This window comes from Sus scrofa, chromosome X (assembly GCF_000003025.6).
Source record: "Sus scrofa isolate TJ Tabasco breed Duroc chromosome X, Sscrofa11.1, whole genome shotgun sequence".
Classification (NCBI taxonomy): Eukaryota; Metazoa; Chordata; class Mammalia; order Artiodactyla; family Suidae; genus Sus; species Sus scrofa.
The window spans coordinates 47,805,174-47,828,321 of NC_010461.5; the positions used below are offsets into that span (position 1 = coordinate 47,805,174).

The 23,148-nt window shown below is 38.5% G+C and overlaps 1 protein-coding gene across 11 annotated transcripts in view; it reads right to left on the reverse strand.

Moving 5' to 3' along the window:
- The window catches only part of PFKFB1 (6-phosphofructo-2-kinase/fructose-2,6-biphosphatase 1), an 87,329-nt gene that overhangs the window by 33,423 nt on the left and 30,758 nt on the right, over positions 1 to 23,148 (reverse strand). For all 11 annotated transcript variants that reach the window (XM_021079420.1, XM_005673664.3, XM_021079419.1 and 8 more), the window contains 6 exon segments: positions 20,791 to 20,916; positions 17,370 to 17,463; positions 16,485 to 16,551; positions 15,552 to 15,626; positions 15,048 to 15,104; positions 13,037 to 13,158 (listed from right to left, as the gene is read on the reverse strand). In XM_021079420.1, the coding sequence (XP_020935079.1) occupies positions 13,037 to 13,158; positions 15,048 to 15,104; positions 15,552 to 15,626; positions 16,485 to 16,551; positions 17,370 to 17,463; positions 20,791 to 20,916 (541 nt within the window).

Below are 23,148 nucleotides of genomic sequence, written 5' to 3' on the forward strand. Positions count from 1 at the left end.
CCGCCTACATTCTCAGGCCGTCCTTCTGAGGTGGGCTGCCCTAGGGAAGAGCCTCTTAGGTTCTCAGAGACCCAGATAGCTGCTCCAGCCCTCAGGGGGTGATGCACCCCTGAAGAGAAGCTGCCCAACACTGCCAACCCCGTGCAAGAACCCCACAGCCTAAAAACACCAGAGCAAGCTCTGCATGACCAAGTGAAATCTGCTACCATCGTGGTGTGGACCTCCCAGTCCTGTCTGCCCTCAGGAAGTCCTCCTTTGCTTCAAAGAAACACTGTTAGCCCCATCAACACTCCAGAAAAGCCACACTGCCTCAAAAAAGATTGACCAACAATGCCAGCCCTCAGGAAATATTCCACGGAGTGACAAGGCAAACACTGCCCGATCACGGAGACTACAACTCCCTCAGGAGAAAGAAAACAACAAGCAAGATGAAGAAGCTGAGAAACCACCCCCAGTCAAACCAAAAGGAGAACTCACCTAAAACAGTCAACAATGAAACAGATCTTTGCAGTCTGACAGACCTGGAGTTCAAAAGAGAAATACTGAAAATACTGAAGGAATTAAGAGAAGATAGGAACAGTAATGAAGATACCCTTAGAAAGGAGCTAGAAAATATAAGGAGGAGCCAAGAAAAACTAGAACATTCATTTGCAGAGATGCAAACTGAACTAGGGGCAGTAAAAACCAGAATGAATAATGCAGAAGAACGAATCAGTGATATGGAAGATAGAATAATGGAAATCACTCAATCTGGTCAACAGACAGAAAACTGAATCAAAAAACTGGAAAGCAATATAAGAGACCTATGGGATAATATAAAACGGGCCAATCTATGCATAATAGGAATTCCAGAAGGAGTAGAAAAAGATAAGGGAATGGAAAATATATTTGAAGAAATTATCGCTGGAAACTTCCCAAATCTAAAGGATACTGGATTCAAGACACAAGAAGCACAGAGGGCCCCAAACAAACTGAACCCAAACAGACCCACACCAAGACACATCATAATAAAAATGGCAAACGTTAGTGATAAAGAGAGGATCCTCAAGGCAGCAAGAGAAAAACAGAATGTTACCTACAAGGGAACCCCCATAAGAATATCAGCTGATTTCTCTACAGAAACACTACAGGCCAGGAGGGAATGGCAAGAGATATTTAAAGTGCTCAAAGGAAAAAATATGCAACCTAGAATACTCTATCCAGCAAGAATATCATTTAAAATAGAAGGGGAAATAAAAATTTTTCCCAACAAACAAAAACTTAAAGAATACAGCAACACAAAACCCAGGTTCAAGGAAATATTGAAAGGGCTTCTCTAAACCAAAAAGAAAGGAAGGAAAGGGAAGAAAAAAGAAAATTAAAAAAAAAAGAAGAAGAGGAAGAACTAGGACTGAGGAAACCGCAATCAGAGAGCAGTCACTCAAATAAGCCAGCATACAGATTTAATCATGAACATGCTTCAAACAAAATAAAATTAGAAAGAAAAAAATAAAAAAGAGTCATCAAAACCATAAAATGTGGGCAAGGGATGTTAGGAAGTAAATGGCTAAAATACACAATTATGGGAAGGGGTTAGCATACTTAAAAACAGGGCAACCACAAGCCAAAACCAAATATTGCATTTGCAAAAAATGAAAAAAAAAATACACTCAAGCAGGTAATAACAGGAGACCATCCAACCAAAAGAAAAAAAAAAAAAAAAGAAAGGAAAAATGGAGAAACATAGCATCAACTGGAACCCGAGGTTCAAATGGCAATAAATAATCATCTATCAATTATCACCTTAAATGCCAATGGACTGAACGCCCCAATCAAAAGGCACAGAGTGGCTGAATGGATAAAAAGGCAAAAACCTTCAATATGCTGTCTACAAGAAACTCATCTTAGGACAAAAGATACATATAGATTGAAAGGGAAAGGGTGGGGAAAAATATTTCACGCCAATACACATGACAGAAAAGCAGGAGTTACAACGCTCATATCAGACAAAATAGACTTTAAAACAAAAGACATAAAGAAAGACAAAGAAGGACACTACTTAGCGATTAAGGGATCCATCCAAGGAGAGGATGTTACTATCATCAACATATATGCCCCAAATACAGAAGCACCCAGATACATACAAGAAATATTAACAGACATAAAGGGAGATATTGATGAGAATACAATCAGAATAGGAGAACTAAATACCCCCCTCACATCAATGGACAGATCCTCTAGACAGAAAACCAATAAAGCAACCGAGATCCTAAAGGAAACAATAGAAAAGTTAGACTTAATTGATATCTTCAGGACACTACATCCAAAAAAAGCAGAATACACATTCTTCTCAAATGCTCATGGAACATTCTCAAGAATCGACCACATATTGGGACACAAAGCGAATCTCCATAAATTTAGGAGCATAGAAATTACCTCAAGTATCTTCTCTGACCACAATGCCATGAAATTAGAAACCAACCATGGGAAAAGGAAAGAGAAAAAACCTACTCCATGGAGACTCAACAACATGGTACTAAAAAACCAATGGGTCAATGTGGAAATCAAGAAGGAAATTAAAAACTACCTTGAAACAAATGATAATGAAGACACAACCTCTCAAAATCTATGGGATGCTGCGAAAGCAGTGCTCAGAGGGAAATTTATAGCAATCCAGGCCTTTCTCAAAAAAGAAGAAAGATCCCAAATGGACAACTTAACCCTCCACCTAAACGAATTAGAAAAAGAAGAACAAAAAAGTCCTAAAGTCAGCAGAAGGAAGGACATTATAAAGATCAAAGAAGAAATCAATAAAATAGAGACTCACAAAACAATAGAGAAAATTAATAAAACCAAGAGCTGGTTCTTTGAAAAGGTGAACAAAATTGACAAACCCCTGGCCAGACTCACTAAAAAGAGGAGAGAAAGAACCCAAATCACCAAAATTAGAAATGAAAAAGGAGAAATCACAATGGATACAGCAGAAATACAAAAACCATAAGAGAATACTATGAACAACTCTACGGCAACAAGTTTGACAATCTGGAAGAAATGGACAATTTTCTAGAATCTTACAGCCTGCCAAAACTGAATCAAGCAGAAACAGACCAACTGAACAGACCGATCACTAGAAATGAAATTGAAGAGGTCATAAAATCACTCCCTACAAATAAAAGTCCAGGACCAGATGGCTTCACAGGTGAATTTTATCAAACATATAAAGAGGAATTGGTGCCCATCCTCCTTAAACTCTTTCAAAAGGTTGAAGAAGAAGGAATACTCCCAAAGACATTCTATGAGGCCACCATCACCCTCATTCCAAAACGAGACAGAGATACCACCAAAAAAGAAAACTATCGCCCAATATCATTGATGAGTATAGATGCAAAAATTCTCAACAAAATCTTAGCCAACCAAATCCAACAACATATCAAAAGAATTATACACCATGACCAGGTTGGGTTCATCCCAGGTTCACAAGGATGGTTCAACATACGCAAATCAATCAGCATCATACACCACATTGACAAAAGAAAAAAGTCAAAAATCATATGATCATCTCAATAGACGCAGAAAAAGCATTTGACAAAGTTCAACATCCATTCATGATCAAGACCCTCGCCAAAGTGGGTATAGAGGGAACATTCCCGAACATAATCAAAGCCATTTATGATAAACCCACAGCAAATATAATCCTCAATGGGGAAAAACGGAAAGCCTTCTCACTCAAATCTGGAACAAGACAGGGATGCCCACTCTCACCACTGCTCTTCAACATAGTTTTGGAAGTCCTAGCCACAGCAATTAGACAAACAAAAGAAATCAAAGGCATCCATATAAGAAGAGAAGAGATCAAACTGTCACTGTATGCAGATGACATGATACTATACCTAGAAAACCCTAAGGACTCAACCCCAAAACTCCTTGAACTGATTAATAACTTCAGCAAAGTGGCAGGATATAAGATTAACATTCAGAAGTCAGTTGCATTTCTGTATACCAGCAATGAAACATTAGAAAAGGAATACAAAAATACGATACCTTTGAAAATTGCACCTCACAAAATCAAATACCTCGGAATACACCTGACCAAGGAGGTAAAGGACCTATATGCCGAGAACTATAAAACCTTCATCAAAGAAATCAAAGAAGATGTACAGAAATGGAAAGATATTCCATGTTCCTGGATTGGAAAAATCAATATTGTAAAAATGGCCATACTACCCAAAGCAATCTACAGATTCAATGCAATCCCTATCAAATCACCCATGACATTTTTCACTGAAGTAGAACAAACAATCCAAACATTTATATGGAACAACAAAAGACCCAGAATCGCCAAGGCAATCCGGAGAAACAAAAACCAAGCAGGAGGCATCACTCTCCCAGACTTCAAGAAATACTACAAAGCCACAGTCATCAAAACAGTGTGGTACTGGTATCAAAACAGACAGACAGACCAATGGAACAGAAGAGAGAATCCGGAAATAAACCCTGACACCTATGGTCAATTAATCTTTGACAAGGGAGGCAAGAACATAAAATGGGAAAAGGAAAGTCTATTCAGAAAGCATTGCTGGGAAACCTGGACAGCTGCATGCAAAGCAATGAAACTAGAACACACCCTCACACCATGCACCAAAAGAAACTCCAAATGGCTGAAAGACCTAAATATACGACAGGACACCATCAAACTCCTAGAAGAAAACATAGGCAAAACACTCTCTGACATCAACCTCATGAATATTTTCTCAGGTCAGTCTCCCAAAGCAATAGAAATTAGAGCAAAAATTAACCCATGGGACCTCATCAAACTGAAAAGCTTTTGCACAGCAAAGGAAACCCAAAAGAAAACAAAAGGACAATCTTACAGAATGGGAGAAAATAGTTTCAAATGATGCATCGGACAAGGGCTTAATCTCTAGAACATATAAACAACTTATACAACTCAACAGCAAAAAAACCAATCAATCAATGGAAAAATGGGCAACAGACCTGAATAGACATTTCTCCAAAGAAGATATACAGATGGCCAACAAACACATGAAAAAATGCTCAACATCGCTGAGTATAAGAGAAATGCAAATCAAAACTACCATGAGATATCACCTCACACCAGTCAGAATGGCCATCATTCATAAATCCACAAATAACAAGTGCTGGAGGGGCTGTGGAGAAAAGGGAACCCTCCTGCACTGCTGGTGGGAATGTCAACTGGTACAGCCACTATGGAGAACAGTTTGGAGATACCTTAGAAATCTATATATAGAACTTCCATATGACCCCGCAATCCCACTCTTGGGCATCTATCCGGACAAAACTCTACTTAAAAGAGACACGTGCACCCGCATGTTCATTGCAGCACTATTCACAATAGCCAGGACATGGAAACAACCCAAATGTCCATCGACAGATGATTGGATTCGGAACAGGTGGTATATATACACAATGGAATACTACTCAGCCATAAGAAAGAATGCCATAATGCCATTTGCAGCAACATGGATGGAACTAGAGAATCTCATCCTGAGTGAAATGAGCCAGAAAGACAAAGACAAATACCATATGATATCACTTCTAACTGGAATCTAATACCCAGCACAAATGAACATCTCCTCAGAAAGGAAAATCATGGACTTGGAGAGGAGACCTGTGGCTGCCCGATGGGAGGGGGAGGGAGTGGGAGGGATCGGGAGCTTGGGCTTATCAGACACAACTTAGAATAGATTTACAAGGAGATCCTGCTGAATAGCATTGAGAACTTTGTCTAGATACTCGTGTTGCAACAGAAGAAATGGTGGGGGAAAAATGTAATTGTAATGTATACATGTAAGGATAACCTGACCCCCTTGCTGTACAGTGGGAAAATAAAAAAAATAAAAATAAATAAAAATAAAAGATATACTAGGTGCTCCTTGGAAGTAAAAACAAAAAAATAAATAAATAAAAGTATTATGGTAGCTAATGATTAACCCCAGCATGACTAATTCAATTATCTACCCAAGAAGAAGGTGTAAAAATTGTAATTATATATGCACCTAACCTCGAAGTACCTCAATATATAAGGCAACTGCTGATAGCCGTAAAAGGAGAAATCAACAGAGACTCAATAATAGCGGGGGACTCCATTTACACCAATGGACAGATAATCTAGAAAGAAAATCAACAAGGAAACACAGGCCTGTAATGACACCATATACCAGATAGATTTAACTGATTTAACTGTAGAACATTCCATACCAAAGCAGCAGAGTATACATTCCTCTCAAGTGCACATGGAACATTCTCCAGAATAGATAACATCTCAGGCCACAGATCAAGCCTTGGCAAATTTTAAAAAGTTGTAATTATTTCAAGAGTTTTCTCCAACCACAATTCTATAAGACTAGAAATCAACTACCGAAAAAAAAAAAAACCCAGTAAAAACAAAAACTCCTGGAAGCTAAACAATGTGCTACTCGATAATCAATGGATCATTGAGGAACTCAAAAAGGAAATCAAAACAAAATTAGAGACAAATGACAACAAATATATAACAATCCAAAACCAATGGGATGCAACAAAAGCAGTTCTGAGAAGGGAATTTTATAGCAATACGATCATCTCAGGAAACAGAAAAAGCTCAAATAAACAATCTAAACTTACACATAAACAAATAGAGAAGGAAGAACTGACAAATCCCAAAATTAGTAGAAGGAAAGAAATCATAAAGATTGAAGCAGAAATTAATAACATAGAGACAAAGAAAACAATAGAGAAGATCAATGAAACCAAAAGTTGGTTCTTTGAAAAGGAAAACATATTTGATAAACCTTTAGCCAGACTCATCAAGAAAAAAAGGAAAAGGGCTCAAATATATCAAATTAGAAATGAAAAAGGACAAATTACAACTGACTCCACAGAAATACAAAGGATCATAAGAGACTACTATAAGCAACTGTATGCCAATAAAATGGACAACCCAGAAGAAATGGATAGATTCTAACAAAGGTATAGCCTACCAAGACTGAACCAGGAAGAAATTGAAAATATGAAGAAATAATCACAAGCACTGAAATTGAAAATGTGATTAGAAAACTTCCAAAAAGCAAAAGTCCAGGACCTGATGGCTCCACAGGCAAATTCTATCAAACATTCAGAGGAGAGTTAACACCTATTCTTCTGAAACTCTTCCAAAAAATAGAGGAAGGAATACTCCCAAGTGCATTCTATGAGGCCACCATCACCCTGACACCAAAACCAGATAATGATACCACAGAAAAGAAAATTACAGGCCAATGTCAGTGAAGAACATAGATGTAGAAATCCTGAACAAAATATTACCAAACTGAATACAAATATTTATTTATTTATTTATTTTTATTATTATTAGTGATTTTTATTTTTTCCATTATAGTTGGTTTACAGTGTTTTGTTAATTTCTACTGTACAACAAAGTGACCCAGTTACACATGTATATACACATTCTTTTTCTCACATTATCCTCCATCATGCTGCATCACAAGTGACTAGATACAGTTCCCTGTGCTATAGAGCACAGGATCTTTTTAATTTATCTTGTTATTGATTTATAGGTGGTGGGTTCAGATTGTTCTTCTGGATTATAATGAGTTAGGTTAATTATTTCAAATAAAATAAGAAAGATCCTTATTAAAAAGAACTTGAGATATCAAATTTTACTCCTTTAGTACCAATACTTAACTACGAATCCTTTTCCTTATTTCAACTAAATATTATGACTCTCCTCTAGAAATTATTCACTTTTTAACATACAGAATTAGATGCGCTACAACATATATATTATGGGAGATCATGAATTTACTAAAATATTTTACCTATTTCTTTGTCATGATTAATACTTTACAATTTTAAAATTATTTAAAATTATTTAGTAAAGAAATAAAGACTCCCTCTTATAAGGTGAGATTTCTCATTGTATAATTGCTTTAATTAATTAGGCCAAACACATATTCCTCTGCAATTGTCCTCATTACAATTTTTTAATGTACACTATTTTTCTAAGCTGTGCAGCTGATAAGAATAATACAATCAATTGAGTGGCAAAGTATCAGTGGGTTATATAAGAATTTGAAAATAGAAATAATCTTCTGATAGGGATAATGAGGTGTGTGGCAGTCCTGAGGTAACCACACTATGCTCCAGAGCATGTTCAGTAAAGGGCCTGTAGGTGATAGATATTTAAGGCCTTGGAGACCAGACAGTCTGTGTTGCCACTGCGGTGTGAAAGCAGCCATAGATAACATATACACAGATGAGTGGAGCTTTATTTCAATAAAACTGTGTTTGCAAAGTTGGTGGCAGGTCAGATCTGACCCTGGGCCAAAATTTGCCAAAACTTCTCCAGAGAATCCGATTTTCAGCTATGCCATGACCTCCACATTAGGCTGGGCTCTTTTATTTTTTTATTTATTTTTTATTTATTTATTTATTTATTTTGAAATATATAAAGTATATTTTATTTTTTTTTATCATACACCATGAATGATCAAGCAGTATTTATCCCAGGGATGCATGGATTTTTCAATATCTGCAAATCAATCAGTGTGATACACCACATTAACAACCTTAAAAATAAAAACCATAGGATCACCTCAAAAGATGCAGAAAAAGCTTTTGACAAAGATTTCTGAGAGAAACCTCTTCAAAAGTGGGCATAGATGGAACCTATCTCAACATAATAAAAGATATATATCACAAACTTAAGGCTAACATCATTTTCAATGGTGAAAAACTGAAAACATTTCCACTAAGATCAGGAATAAGACAAGAATGCCTACCACTATTCAACATAGTTTTGGAAGTCCTAGCAAAAGCAATCAGAGAATAAAAAGAAATAAAAGGAATCCAGATCAGAAAAGAAGTAAAACTATCACTATTTGCAGATGACATGATACTTTAACTGTAAAAATCCTAAAGACACTACAAGAAAACTGTTAGAACTCATCAATGAATTTGGCAAAGTTGCAGGATACAAAATTAATACACAGAAATTGATTTCATTTCTACATATAACAATGAAAGATCAGAAAGAGAAATGAGGGAGACCATCCCATTTACCATTGCACCAAAAAGAATAAAATACCTAGGAATAAACCTATCTAAAGAGAAAAAAGACCTATAAGACCTATAAGATGCTGATGCAAGAAATCAAAGACAACACAAACAGATGGAAAGATACACCATGCTCTTGGATTGGAAGAATCAGTATTGTCCAAATGATTATACTATGCAAGGAAATATACAGATTCAGTGCAATCCTTATAAAATTACCAAGGACATTCTTACAGAACTAGAACAAAATATTTTAAAATTTGTATGGAAACACAAAAGACCCTGAATAACCAAAGCAATATTGAAAAAGAAAAATGGAGGAGTTCCTGTTGTGGCTCCATGGTTAATGAATCCAACTAGGAACTGTGAGGTTGTGAGTTCGATCCCTGGCCTCACTCAGTGGGTTAAGGATCCAGCATTGCCATGAGCTGTGGTGTAGGTCACAGATGCAGCTCAGATCCCACATTGCTGTGGCTCTGGTGTAGGCTGGCAGCTACAGCTCTGATTAGACCCCTACCTTGGGAACGTCCACATGCCACAGGTGCAGCCCCAGAAAAAGGCAAAAGACAAAAAAAAGAAAAATGGAAATGGAGGAATCAGATTCCCTGACTTCAGACAATACTGCAAAGCTACAGTTATCAAAACAATAAGGTACTGGCACAAAAACAGAAATATAGATCGATGGAACAGAATAGAAAGCCCAGAAATAAACTCAAGCACCTGTGGTCAATTAATCTACAACAAATGAGGTAAGAACATTCAGTGGAAGAAAAATAGTCTCCTCAATAAGTGCTGAGAAAACTGGAAAGCTACATGTAAAAGAATGAAATTAGAACACTCTCTAACACCATACAGAAATATAAAGTTGCAGTGGATTAAAGACCTAAATATAAGGCCAGATACTCTGAAACTCCTAGAGAAAAGCATGGGAAGAACACTCTCTGACATAAAGCACATCTCGTTTGATCCACCTTCTAGAAAAGGTCAATAAAAACAAAAATATACCCATGAGACCTAATTAAGCTCAAAATCTTTTGCACAGCAAAGGAATCCTTTTAAAAAATGAATAGACAACCCACAGAATTGGAGAAAATCTTAGCAAATGATGCAACAGACCAAGGCCTAATCTACAAAGTATATAAACATCTCATACAACTCAACACAAAAACCCAAACAACCCAACTGAAAAATGAACAGAAGACCTAAACAGACATTTTTCTGAAGAAGACATATGGATGGCCAACAGGCACATGAAAAGATGACGACCATCACTAATTGTTAGAGAAATGCAAATCAAAACCACAATGAGGTATCACCTTATACTGCTCAGAATGGCCATTATTAACAAGTCAAAAAATAACAAATGCTGGAGAGGGTGTGGAGAAAGGGGTGCCCTCATTCACAGCTGGTGGGAATGTAAATTGGTACAATTGCTATGGAGAACGGTATGGAGGTACCTCAGAAAACTAAATATAGAACAACCATATGATCCAGCAGTCCCACTCCTGGGCATATATCTGGGAAAAAAAATTCATTCAAAAAGATACATGCACCTGTATGTTCATTGCAGCACTATTCACAATAGCCAGGACATGGAAACAACCTAAATGTCCATAGACAGATGAATGGATTAAGAAGATACGGTGCACTTGTACAATGGAATACTAATTAGCCATAAAAAGGACAAATAATGCTATTTGCAGCAACATGGATGGGACTAGATTCTCATATTAAGTGAAATAAGAAAAAGACAAATACCATATATTACTTATATGTGGAATCTAAAATATGGCACAGATGATCCTGTCTACAAAACAGAAGCCGATCATGGACATGGAGAGACTTGTGGTTGCCAGGGGGAAGTGGGGAGGAAGTGAGATGGATGGAGAGTTTGGGGTTGGGGGATGCAAACTGTAACATTTGGAATGAATTGGCAATGGGTTCCTATTGGACAACACAGGGAACTTCATAACAGAAACTGAAAATACTGCAAATCAACTATAATAAAAATTATATGCTATGTTATAGTATGAGGATGTGATACTGATTTTTTGTTATTTTTTTCTATTTTGAATACCTTGATGATCTTTTTGAAATGTAAAACTTTAAATGATTACAAGATTTTGTTTCTATAAGATTGATATATGATAAAGTTATTGATTATTTCAGGAAAAAAAATTTTTTCTTAGTTTTAGTAGACTCACCCTTGTTGGTGCCTTAAATGTATATCTAATCTAATCTTGCTCTTCCAGATATTTTCCTCCAAGTTGGACTGGGTCCCCTCTTTTTTATTCCCTCACCCTTCTTGGTTTACCATCCCATCCCCACAATTCTGGTGTATTGCATACCCATTGCTTTCCTCAATCAAGTGGGCATTCTATTAGAGCAGAGACAGCCCTCTCTCTTTGGGTTCCTGGGCACAGCATATGGGTGGGCCATGATGTATGGACTGTAAATGTCAGATGATGAAAAAATGATTATATAAAGCCAACTTTCAGGATAAGTTTTCTCTAGTTCAAACTGATTCATCAGACACAAACTGAGCACCTGCAGGAGTCTGTGCCAAAGGCTAGGGGATTTCTCAGTGCTGTCCTTTCATTTTAGATCTCAAACATCAAATATCTTTCACCATATACTACTAACTCATAAAATGACTTTGTGGAAATTTGAAAAAGTTTCTTCCACTCCAGTGCACATACCTTGGTAAGAAATGCGAGTTTACACTTGACCAGGCACAGTGAACAATATTCACAATTGTACCTAAGGTCCTGGCCCTTGCACTGAGTGACTAAGCCTCATGTGACAGTTTTTATCATGTAGGACTGTGGGAAGGAGATAACCATGTTGGAAGTTTGAAGATAAGAATTTGAGTATATATTCTGCTACAGACTCATTATGTGACCTCAGGTAAACCCTTGCCGTGCTTTGGGTCTGTTTCCCCATCTAACAAGTGAGACAGTAACAATGATTACCTCTGAGGACTTTGGTCAGACAAAGCTGGAAGGATGCTCTTTAAACTTCCTAGGGTGGTAATGACTATTTAAAGCCTCCTTACACTTCTCACTTGGGGCCCAAAGGGTCCAAGTGACCAGGATCTCTATATATCACAACTCATTTTGAAAGAAAGTAAGGTTCTGGGAACACTCCATGTCCAAAACTCACATCCTCCCTGTACTGCAAGTTAAAACTTCTCCAATCTTTAGTTGGTTTTATGAATGAAAGTTTCATATTTTTCATGTGTCTTCCCATATGTCAAAGCACTATGGATAGCACTATGGATAGAACTTCCCATATGTCAAAGCACTATGGATAGCACTAAGGATAGAACTTATCTCTTTTGCCCTTATTTACATCCTCTGTGTACACCACAGCCCAAAGTGGTCAAATACTTATTTAAGAGGTATGTGGGCATTATGAATATGGATATGACTAGGAGACAGAATATGTGGTTAGAATCATAACTCTACTCCTGACTTCCCTGGTACACCCCTACCCATCTCATGCAAAGTTAAGTGCTTAAAATTTGAGCAGTGGTTTCAGCTCTCTAGGATGCAATTTCATCTTCTTGAAAATTTATGATCTTAAGACCTATTTCAGCCTACTTGAAAGGGGTGCCAAGGGATTCAATGAAACAATAAAGGTGAACATGTTTGGAAACTCAAGTGTCATCCACTTGTGAAGAATACTTTTGAAAACATAATAGCAAAAACCACAGAAGGGTCATTTTACCCCTGACATCAGGGTCCTAATATGTCCATATTGCTCAGGAAAACACTACTGCAAACCTCTTGTGAACACCTTACACATCAAGGAATCACAATCTCCTGAATAATTAGAGCTGGGAGGACTCTTAAAGACAGATAATCAAATACAGCTCACTGATATTACAAATAAAGTTAAGGCCCAGAGAGGGAAAGCATTTATCCAGGTTCTATAGGACATCAAAACTGGGCTAAGGATCCAGAGCTGCACTTTGGGTTCTTACCTGTCCAGTTCATCATCCAAAGGTTGGTAGTTGACCTCATAGCACTGGATTCTTTTTAGAAAGTCTTCTAGAACCTTTTCACGGTCACAGTCTATATAATCAGGGCTGCCAAGCTTCACTTGCTGGAAGAAGGGAGAAGGATAAAGGAACTGGGGGAGACAGCCTCTGACAGTGCCCTGGAGAAGGGTCCTTAAAGATCATTGAGAAACATCCCTCATTATAGATATGAGGAAAGTGAAACCTGGAGGAGGGGTCTTGCCCAAGTTTACAAAATCAGTCAGTTGAAGAGAATCTGAACTGTGAAACTCCTCATTCCTTATTTTTGTGTGGTCAAACAAGGTCTGATACATTGCATTCAGTTCTAGAGCACCCACCATTTAAGAAAAACATCTATAAGTAGACCGGAAATTGTGGTGTGATAATTGGATAGAGAAGAGGAACAGAAGATCTTGGCCAGGGGTATTGAGTGTTTACTGGAATAATACAACATGTTTGCTTTAGATTTCTGAAGGGTTGGACCTCCTAATCTATTAATATCTACCTTCTCCACCCACACTCCCCACCTCAGTGAATCTACCCAAGTTGCCTAAACCTAAGATGAGTGTACCCTAGATGTGTTTATTTCTATCATTCCCCCACCTCTTAGCAGGCACAAAATCCTGTCCACTGTATCTTCTAAATATCTCTCCAGTTGGCCTCCATTCTCTCTTTCCCAGATTCTCACTATAGCTTTGTGACCAGTTACTCTATCTACAGTCTAGTTACTTTCCCATACTGGTAGTCAGAAGGATATTTCTAACATGTACATCATACCATGGAATTTCCATGCTTAAAATACTTCACCATTTCCTCATATATTTTAGGATAAACTATGAATATTTTAGCAGGTGACTCATGACTTGTCATGATTAATCCCCAAATCATCTCTTCATCCTCACCTGTCATCGCTTCTGTATTCTCCACACACTTTGTTTTAGCCAATTTAAACTACTTCTAGTTCCCTGAAGGTGCCATACTTAGTATATGCTATCCCTTTATTTCCCATTCTTCACCCGCCAAATTATTATGCATCCTTCAAGATGCAGGTCAGTTGTAACCTTCACTGAGAAGCCTTACCTGGTGCACCCCTACCCCTCCCATGCAAGGTTAAATCCTTAACATCATGTTATTACAGCTTCCTTTGTTTCTTCATCTCAGCACTGACTCACAGAGTTATGTCTATAAAGTTGCCAGTTTCCCTTGCTAGACTGTGAGCTTGAGGGCACGACTCTACCCTATACATTTCTGTCTACTCAGAATGTCACAGCCCAGGTGTATAGATTCAATTTATGTTGAAGCGATAAATGGATGGATGGGTGGATGAAAAGGAAAGGGAAGATCTGGACATGTTCTACGCTTCAAAAGGCAAAAAGAGCACCCATGAGTGGAAATTATAGGGAGGCAGATTTCAACTTGATTGGACTGCATTTAATGAAGGCAATAAGCCCTTTGTTGCTGAAGGTACAAAGAGAAATTCTAGACAAATATTTAGCTAAGGTTTCAAGTTTCTGATGAAGGCTGAAGGAGGTGGCCTTTAAGTTCTCCTCTGTCCCCAGCAATTTCATGAAATAGAGTACAATAAAATGTGGTGAGTGATCTTAATCTAAATCTAATCTTAGACTTTTGCCTGGAGTCTAAGAGCAGTGATAGCTCTGATATGAATTGCATGGCAGAAAAAAAGAGCCTTCATGGCAGAAAGTCAAGTCTGTGGTCCAGTCCCAGTTCTACCTATTCCTGGCTGTATGAACCTTTGACAATTCTATTCTTCCTTTGGAAGCTCAATTTCTTCTCTCCACTACTAAGAGGAAATTCATTGAATCATAATATTCCAGGATGGTCAGGGAATGCTTCTTATAGGAAGTGGGAGAAGAATCTCAGGGAAGAATCCCTCCTTTAACTGCACAGAAGTATTTTTAGGCATTATTTCACATCTGCAACAAAGTAAGAAGGAAAGGTTATTTGTGCTCCTTACCCTGATGTTTTCTGCAATGACGTCGGGGTCATTACAAATGGACTCAATGAAAAAGACCTATAAGAGAAACAGAACAGAAATTTCCAGCAGGAAATTATATTTGGTATAATATAATTATACCAAAACAGAGTTTGATTCCTTCTCAGTGGCTCTGAGTCATCTTTAGAGGTATCTCTGACAACATAATTTCATACAGTGATGCTTTCAGGATTCTGAGTCTTGTTAGGCAGATTGGCCCTAAATTATAGTGTTTCACTCTCCTCCTTCCTCATCCCTACCCTCGCAATGTCAGCTTGTCAGCAATCATCTTCCATTGCCTAATGTGGCACCACTACTTTCCTGTTCTGGTTCTATTTTCTGCTTCTAACTGTGATCTGGAAGGCCCTGCAACCAAATTAAGCATATGGCAGCTGATTTGGCATCTCTGCTTCCCCTGCCTTTCCTTTCCTTTGGAGTTTACTATAGATGAGTAGGCTCTACATTAGAGTTTGAGGGTTACTGTACCTTATAACCGTGTTCTTTAGCAAACTGTAGAATCAAAGACCGTCTTTCTCTGGTAGTATTGGTGGCATCAAAAACCTAGAGGCACACAATGAGATGGCTTTAAGTCTGAGTCTGGTTCTAAAAGAAATGCCTACACTTTGATGATTCCTGTGCTAAGTGGAGGGCTTATGGGAAGGGATAGAACTTGGACAGGGTTTTGAAGGAGTGAAAGGATTTGGAATTAGCCTATATAAATTTCTCAAGCCCTCATTGAGCCCTTACTGTCTGCACAGAAATTCAGCAGACTCTGTAGGCATAGTAAAACCAGAAGAAAACTGTGGGGGTTTCTTAGTCATTTTACAGGTAAAGTAGCTGAGGCTTAGAGAAAGGATCTGTCTAAATAAGGTCACCAAGAGTTGCTAGCAGAGCAGAGTTGGAACTGATTTTCTCAACTCCTAGGTAAAGCTTCTTTTCCTATCACTGCGGAGCTCTTCAAGAATGGGAAACAATTTACTATCCTCAGTACTTTAGATGGAACCATATACATATTTGAAGATCTCCTCTCCTTTTAGAATTTATAGATCCTATCCCAAAGGCCTATGAAATTAAACTGACTAGATGTTTAGGTGAATCTCTAGAACTCAAAAATGTTTATATTTCAGTCTTAAATTCTAGCACAGTCCTGAAAAATTCTTAGGGGTGGAGTGGTAGAGTGTACTGGTTAAAAGTATAGATTCTGGAGCAGTATAACCTGTATTCCAGTTTTGGCCTGCCACCTTGGAAAAATATTTAATTATTTAATCTCTATGTGTAACATTCCTCTAGGCTATAAAATGGAGTACAATAATAATACCTATCTCATGGGGGAAGGTGGAATTAAATAAATATGTAAAAAGTACTTAGAATAATGTCTCCATCTCAGGAGAAACTGAGGGAAAATGCAAATATCTTTACCGCAACGTGACCTTCCTCATGGCTAAGATAGTTATGGACATCTTTCAGAGCTGCCAGGGCACACTGCCTGAAAAAGATGAAGAAAGAAACAAAGACAACACCTATACCCAAGACGAGTTCCTCTCTATTTTTCTGCATTATCTTTTGCACCACCTCTCAGATGTCCTATATTACATTATTCATCTATTGAACATCTACAAAGGGTGTGTTCTAGGAACTATGACAAGCACAGAGGGATCACACAATTGAAAGTGGCTCTGTGTGGACACTCAGGGACAGGTATAAAGTAACATACCCAAGAAAAGTTGACAAATGACAGAGTCATACTATTAAGGGCTCCAATCTTTGAGCTAATAAAACTCAAACTAAATTGGTTCTTTAATCAAAGTAGAGCTTGGGTATATGGTCTGTAAAGTAGAAGTTGTTCCTGGTATACATAACAGGGCAAGCACAGGTATGATGGTGGCAATGTATTTACGGTTTTGGCAAAAATTTGTTTAGTGATTATTCTTTGCTAGGTTCTATTATGAGGCTATGGATCAATAAATTAGACCCAGGTTCTGTTCTGGAAGTTCTCAGACTCTTGTAGAAGAGAGAGACCTTGAGGTTGAATGGATGAGATTGGAGTGGGCCAAGTTATTGAGACTCATGTTTCAAATGCTAGGCTAAGTTTCCACTCTCTCCCATCAAAAATAGGAAACTTAAAATTTCTTAAGCAGGGGATAGCATTATTTAGGTTGGTAGAAGTGCTGTTGTGACCACCCTTTGAGCATCTAGAGGGCCTCCTTGCTAACCCAAATTGCTTTGCTCTACTCCCCCATCATCTGAACAAAGGCCTCCCTCAGCCAGAAGGCAGTGCAGGTCCTTAAAATGTTAGATACTCACTTCCTTATAAGTAGGGCCTCCATGTTGTCTGGGAGAAAGAATTCGTAGTTCTTGTAGCTCACTGCCTCTCGTCGATACTGGCCTAAATTAAACACTGAAAGCAGGGAGCCCTGGTAAAGAGGTTGGGAAGATCCCAGTGGCAAAAAAACAAACAAACAAACAAACAAACAAAAACCCAAAAAAACAAAAAAGTCCTTGCTGGGAGGGATCTCAGAAGTAAAAGAAGGAATAGCTTGTAGCTATATGTTTATAAAGCTTCAAATTGTGGTTACCAGGTCATTTACCTCTCAGAACACTGAAAAGTGGGGATCACCATTCCCATATTGTAAATGAGGAAATCAAAGTTCAAAGAAACTTTGGAAGTAACTCTCAGTTAATAAATGGAGAGCTGGGATTCAACTCCAGGTCTATTTTGTTCCAAAGCTGGTGATCTTCTCACTATTTTAATTATCATTAACTCCAACTCTTTTAATGTCATACAACTCCATTGGAAAGATAAAGAAACTGGTGATCTCCATCACCATGGGTCAACGAGTCAGTTGTGATAGAACTAGATTGGTCCCCGTGAATCCTAGTCCAATGCTATCATACATTTTCCAGTATCAGGACAGATAATCTAGGTTTTTTGCCTTCCTTAGGCTGTACTTTCTCAATTGTAAAGATGAACAAACAGAGAAGACAGAAGGATAGGAGGAAAGAGGGGATAATAGGCAAAGGGGTAATGTAATAGTCATTCATCCAATAAATATTTTCTGACACCTACTCTGTGAATGAGGACATGAGTTCTGGGGTCTCAGAGACGAGCCAGATCTACATGATGGGGTCTCAAAGAAGCTCAAAATGCAGCAGTGACAGTGAGTAAATCAGTACACAGAGAGCTCCCACCCACTTTGTTAAGTGCTCTGACAGACTCATGCAAATGAGTCAGGGGGAAGGAAAGACCAATTAAACTCAGGGCGATCTCCAACGGTGTCTTGGAGAAGGCAGCATTTGTACCAGTCTTTTTAGGAAGGCATGGAGTGTGGGAGATGGGAACAGAGACAACCCAGGTAGAGGAACAGTTTGACCAAAGGTATGACACTGGCAGAAGGCAAAACCTGTTTGGAGGATGGTGAGTCATCCACTGTGACTGAGGTCTGTGAGGGGGGAAATCATGCAGGACCTTGAATGGCAGGCTAAGGAGCTAGGTTTAAACCTGTAGGCCACAAGAACCCTTGGCGGCTATAGATACGGTCAGCTTTGTGTTTGAAACCTGACTCTGAGGGTCTCTGCAAGAATAGACTGGAGTAGAGCAGATAGGCAGCAGGTGTATTAGAGCAGAGACCCATCTCCTACCTCCAGTGTGGCCCTACACTCAGCAGAGGCTCCTCAGAGCCTGCAGTCCCACAAGAACTATTCCTTCTCCCCTTCTTTTCTGTCAATGTCCTACTCCTCCTACAGGACCCACTCAGCTCATGCATACCCTATCTGGAAACCTTCACTGCCTTCCAGTTGGTGATTTCTTCTGTGAGCCCCTCAGCACCCTGCTCTGGGATCCTTTGGTGCCATGTCCTATTCTTATGCATCCCAACCAGGTGGAGAAAGCTTCAAGGATAGAGTGTGGCTCTCATCCATTTTTGCATCTCCAATGCCTAGTATGGGTTTCTGTACATGGAAAATCATTGGGAAACTCTTCCCCAGTGAATAAGAGAAAGAGAAAGTCCATGAAGGAAAAGAAGAAATGGGAGGAGGAGAGGAGAAGACTTGGTGAGAGAGAGGGAAGGAAGCAGATAGACAGGGTGTTGGGATGATCAAGAGAAATGAAAGAGAATGGAGGAAAGGAGAACCACGGGGCCAACGTGGGATTCTTCCCTCTTCCCAATCAGTAGCGCCAAGTAGCAGGCTTGGCACAGTGAGTGTCAGGCTTTGGAAGCAATGGGATATGGGTTTGTATCCTAGTTCTGTCACTAGGGACCATGTGCCTTTAGACAAGACACTTCACATCTTGGACATTAATTTCATTGGCTGTCCAATGATGATAATACTAATTCCCCCTACATGAGTGCTTTAGAACTTGAGAACAGATGTGAGTCCTTTGAGGGCAGGGATCCTATCTTACTTGCCTTTGTTTGCCCAACATCCAACAAGAGCTTTGGTGCAACAGTGTGCTCAACAAATAATTAGTAACTGAATGATTAAACGAATGCCCAGGAAGAACTGTTTTCTACACTGGCGACCAGTGCTCCATTCCACAAGGGAGAGAGGCTAAGTGCTTGCTTAGCATACCAGTAAAGGGGAACACAGTCCCAGTAAAAATTTTCAGCTAAGTTAAAAGCATCAATATTGTCATCAGGGGATACATTAAAAAACTTTAGGTAGACTTTCTTACATTTGCTGTTTTTATTCTGAATTACATACGATGTGGGGGCACCCTAACTTTTAGTGCTTAGAGCCTCTAAACATCTTAGTCTGGTCTTACTTGACCAATAGAAATGAATATGATCTAGTCCCCTACCCCAGAGCATTTTCTGGGTGAGAAATCCAGACACGCACACTGCTACAACACACTGTGTAATTAGTGTTGGCACAGAGGGGGCTGTAGAAAGCATTGGTGTGAAAATTCAGAGAAGCACTGTCTTCCTGGGGGGACCCAGGAATCAAGTAGGAATGGGGATACAGGATGAGCGATAGAGAAATCAAGTGGAGAGGAGAAGAGAGTGGTTGCTGAATAAGAGAGAGTAAGCAGAAAAGAGATCACATTGGTGTGAAAGGAAAAGAAAAGTGGAAGTAGGGAGGAGGCTGACAGGGAGGGAAGGAGACCCTCTGGAGGCGGAAAGAGGCAGGATCACTTCCGGCTGGGGAGGGGGAGCAGACAGGCTCAGACCTAAGGAGAGGCTCGGAGAGAGCAGACGCCTTCTGGACTGGAGAGGTGAGCTAAGGAGCCTTGCTTTACTTAAGATATTATGGGGGCCTCTGGGCTGGGGCTTCGACCGTGCTAGACACCACATGCCCCTAAGGTTTGAAGAAAACCTTAATGCAATGGAATGGTAATATTAATAAAATAGTAATATTGGTGTGGTAGTAATAATAACAGTAATATATGTAGTATGTTACTCATAGGGTTGGTTTGTGGTTTTACAACAATGTAACTCCTTAACAGCAGGTATTTATTCTTACTCATTTTCCTATACTTAGCACCTAGTATGAGATTGGACACAGAGTATATACTTAAGAAATTGTAAATTTATGAAAGTAGTGGTAGTAACAGTAGCAGTGGTGGTAGTAGTAATAGTAATAATAATAATATTATTAATACTGTTAATAATGGTTTCAGATGCTCCCGGTACTGATGTTTTTTGTCCCTTTTAAAGTCGTCTACCTTACTCAATTTTCAGTCAATGGTTTATCGTGGGCTGTGGAAGAAAGAGTTTCAGGGACATACCTTTAGTTGGTGTTCCTATCCAATTGAGATAACGTGTGAGCTTCGTGGAGATGTAGGTCTTTCCTCGAGCTGGTAAACCCACCATAATCACCATCGTGGGGGAATTTGTAAACTGGGGTATGGATGCTGAAAGACACAAAAGAGCCTCAAATGTTGTTCCCAGGTTCACATGATATTCTGGTATCAGCAAAGAAATGTAGAATTGGAAAAAGCTTCTCTCCCACCAATATAATAAGGAAAAAATCCTGGAGAATTGCCAATTGTGTTTTCTTGAATTCATGAGAGAACTGACATTGCAGTGTAAACAGCTAACCCAAAATCTGTAGAGACAAGCATTTGCAGGGAGAAACAAGGCCTGGGTATTTGCTTATCTTTTGCAGATACTACTGAACAACATATAAACTCATAATAATATTCAGCTAAAATGTGTTAACGAATTGCTAAAGGTTTGTTGTGGGCTAGTGTGAGAATATGAAACCCCTCTAAACTGCAGACATAGGTGGATTTGAATCCTCTTGCAGAGTTTTCTTCTAAGAATTCCACCAGGTCCTGACAGGGAAGACTGAGAAGAATCCTGAGAAAGATACCCTATAGATCTGTTTTGAGGAAGGAAAAAGAAAAGCAGCAATGGCTGAAATTGTGCCCAGATCATTCTCCCTATACCCTATGGAACAAAGGCCTTAATCTTCACAGAGAAAAAACTATAGCTTGAGAGCACTGATGGATGTTCACTGCAACTGGCAGAGATGACTATCCAATACCACTAAAATGGCCCAGATCAATCTATTACTATATCTTCCCTAAGGGAAACAAGGCTTAATCTATAGAAGGAATGGCAATAAGAATGAGTACACTGGTGGAAACTCACAACAGATGGAGAAGAAAAATAGAAAAAAATGGAATATATGGTAGACCCACCATTATATTTAGAGCATGGGAAGGAACATTTGGGAAAGTCACACCTCTGTGACTCAGGATAAGCCTGCTTAAGACTGAAGATTAATAATAATTACGTAGACTGTCCCTAGTCCCCTATTCCCTACTATCAAGCTAAAAGAAATCAAGTAAAATAATAGCAAACTATATTTTAAAAGGATGCAAGAGGTAATATCCAGAGAGCAGCACAAAAGGAAGAATAAAAGCAAGAAAAAAAAACAGTCTGTGCACAAATATTAAAAAATCAGAATGATACAGTGAAGATTAGCTTGACTCCTGCATAAGGATGACACATAAATTTGTGAAGTGTTCCATATTAAACAACAACAACATAGTCTGAAAAGACCAAAAAAAAAATCACCAGGACCATAATTGATTATGACACACATGTTGGAATTTCAGACAGGCAATTAAAATGGCTATGATTATTATGTTAAAGTCTATATTGGAAAAGTTAGACAATATGTAAGATCAGAGGTAATTTCAGCAGGGGGATGAAAAGTATAAGAAAGAATCAAATGTAAATACAAGAGAAAAAACACATGAATAGATCTGAAGAATGCCTTCAATGTCCTTATCAGTGAACATGACACAGCTGAGGAATCAGTGAACTTGAAGATAGAGCAACAAAAATTATACAAACTGACATGCAGAGAGAGGAAAAAAGAGTAGAAAAGAAAACAGAAGAAAACACCCAAGAACTCTGATACACTATCATGTTAGAATACCAGAAGGAAAAGAGAGAGAGAATGGAGAACAAGTATTTGAAGAAATAATTCCTGAAATAAAAAAAAAAGATATTGATATAAACCACAGACCCAAGTATCTTAGGGAACACCAAGCAGGGTAAATGCAGCTTTAAAAAGAACTACATCACATCCAGACATATCAAATTCAAACTGCAGAAAACCAGGCAAAATAAAATCTTGAAGGTAGCCAGGAAAAAGAGGTAAAGGAAATATTTTACCTAGAGAAGAACAAGAAAAATTACACTAGACTTATTATCAGAGCCACGGAAACAAACAGAGTGGAATAAAATTTTAAAGTATTGAAAGTTAAAAAGAACACTGCTTATCCAATTCTAAATTCAACATAAATGCCCTTCAAAAATAATATGGAACATAAATAAGTAAATAGTCAAGGGAGAGGAGGAGGGAGTGGAATGGATGGGGAATTTGGGGTTAATAGATGCAAACTATTACCTTTGGAATGGATTAGCAATGAGATCCTGCTGTGTAGCACTGGAAACTATGTCTAGTCACTTATAATGGAGCTTGATACTGTGAGAAAAAAGAATGTATATATGTATGTGTAACTGGGTCACCAGGCTGTACAGTAGAAAAAAATGTATTGGGGAAATAGCGATTGATTACAATTAAAAAAATACCATGTAAAAATAAATAAATCATTTTTTTCTCCCAT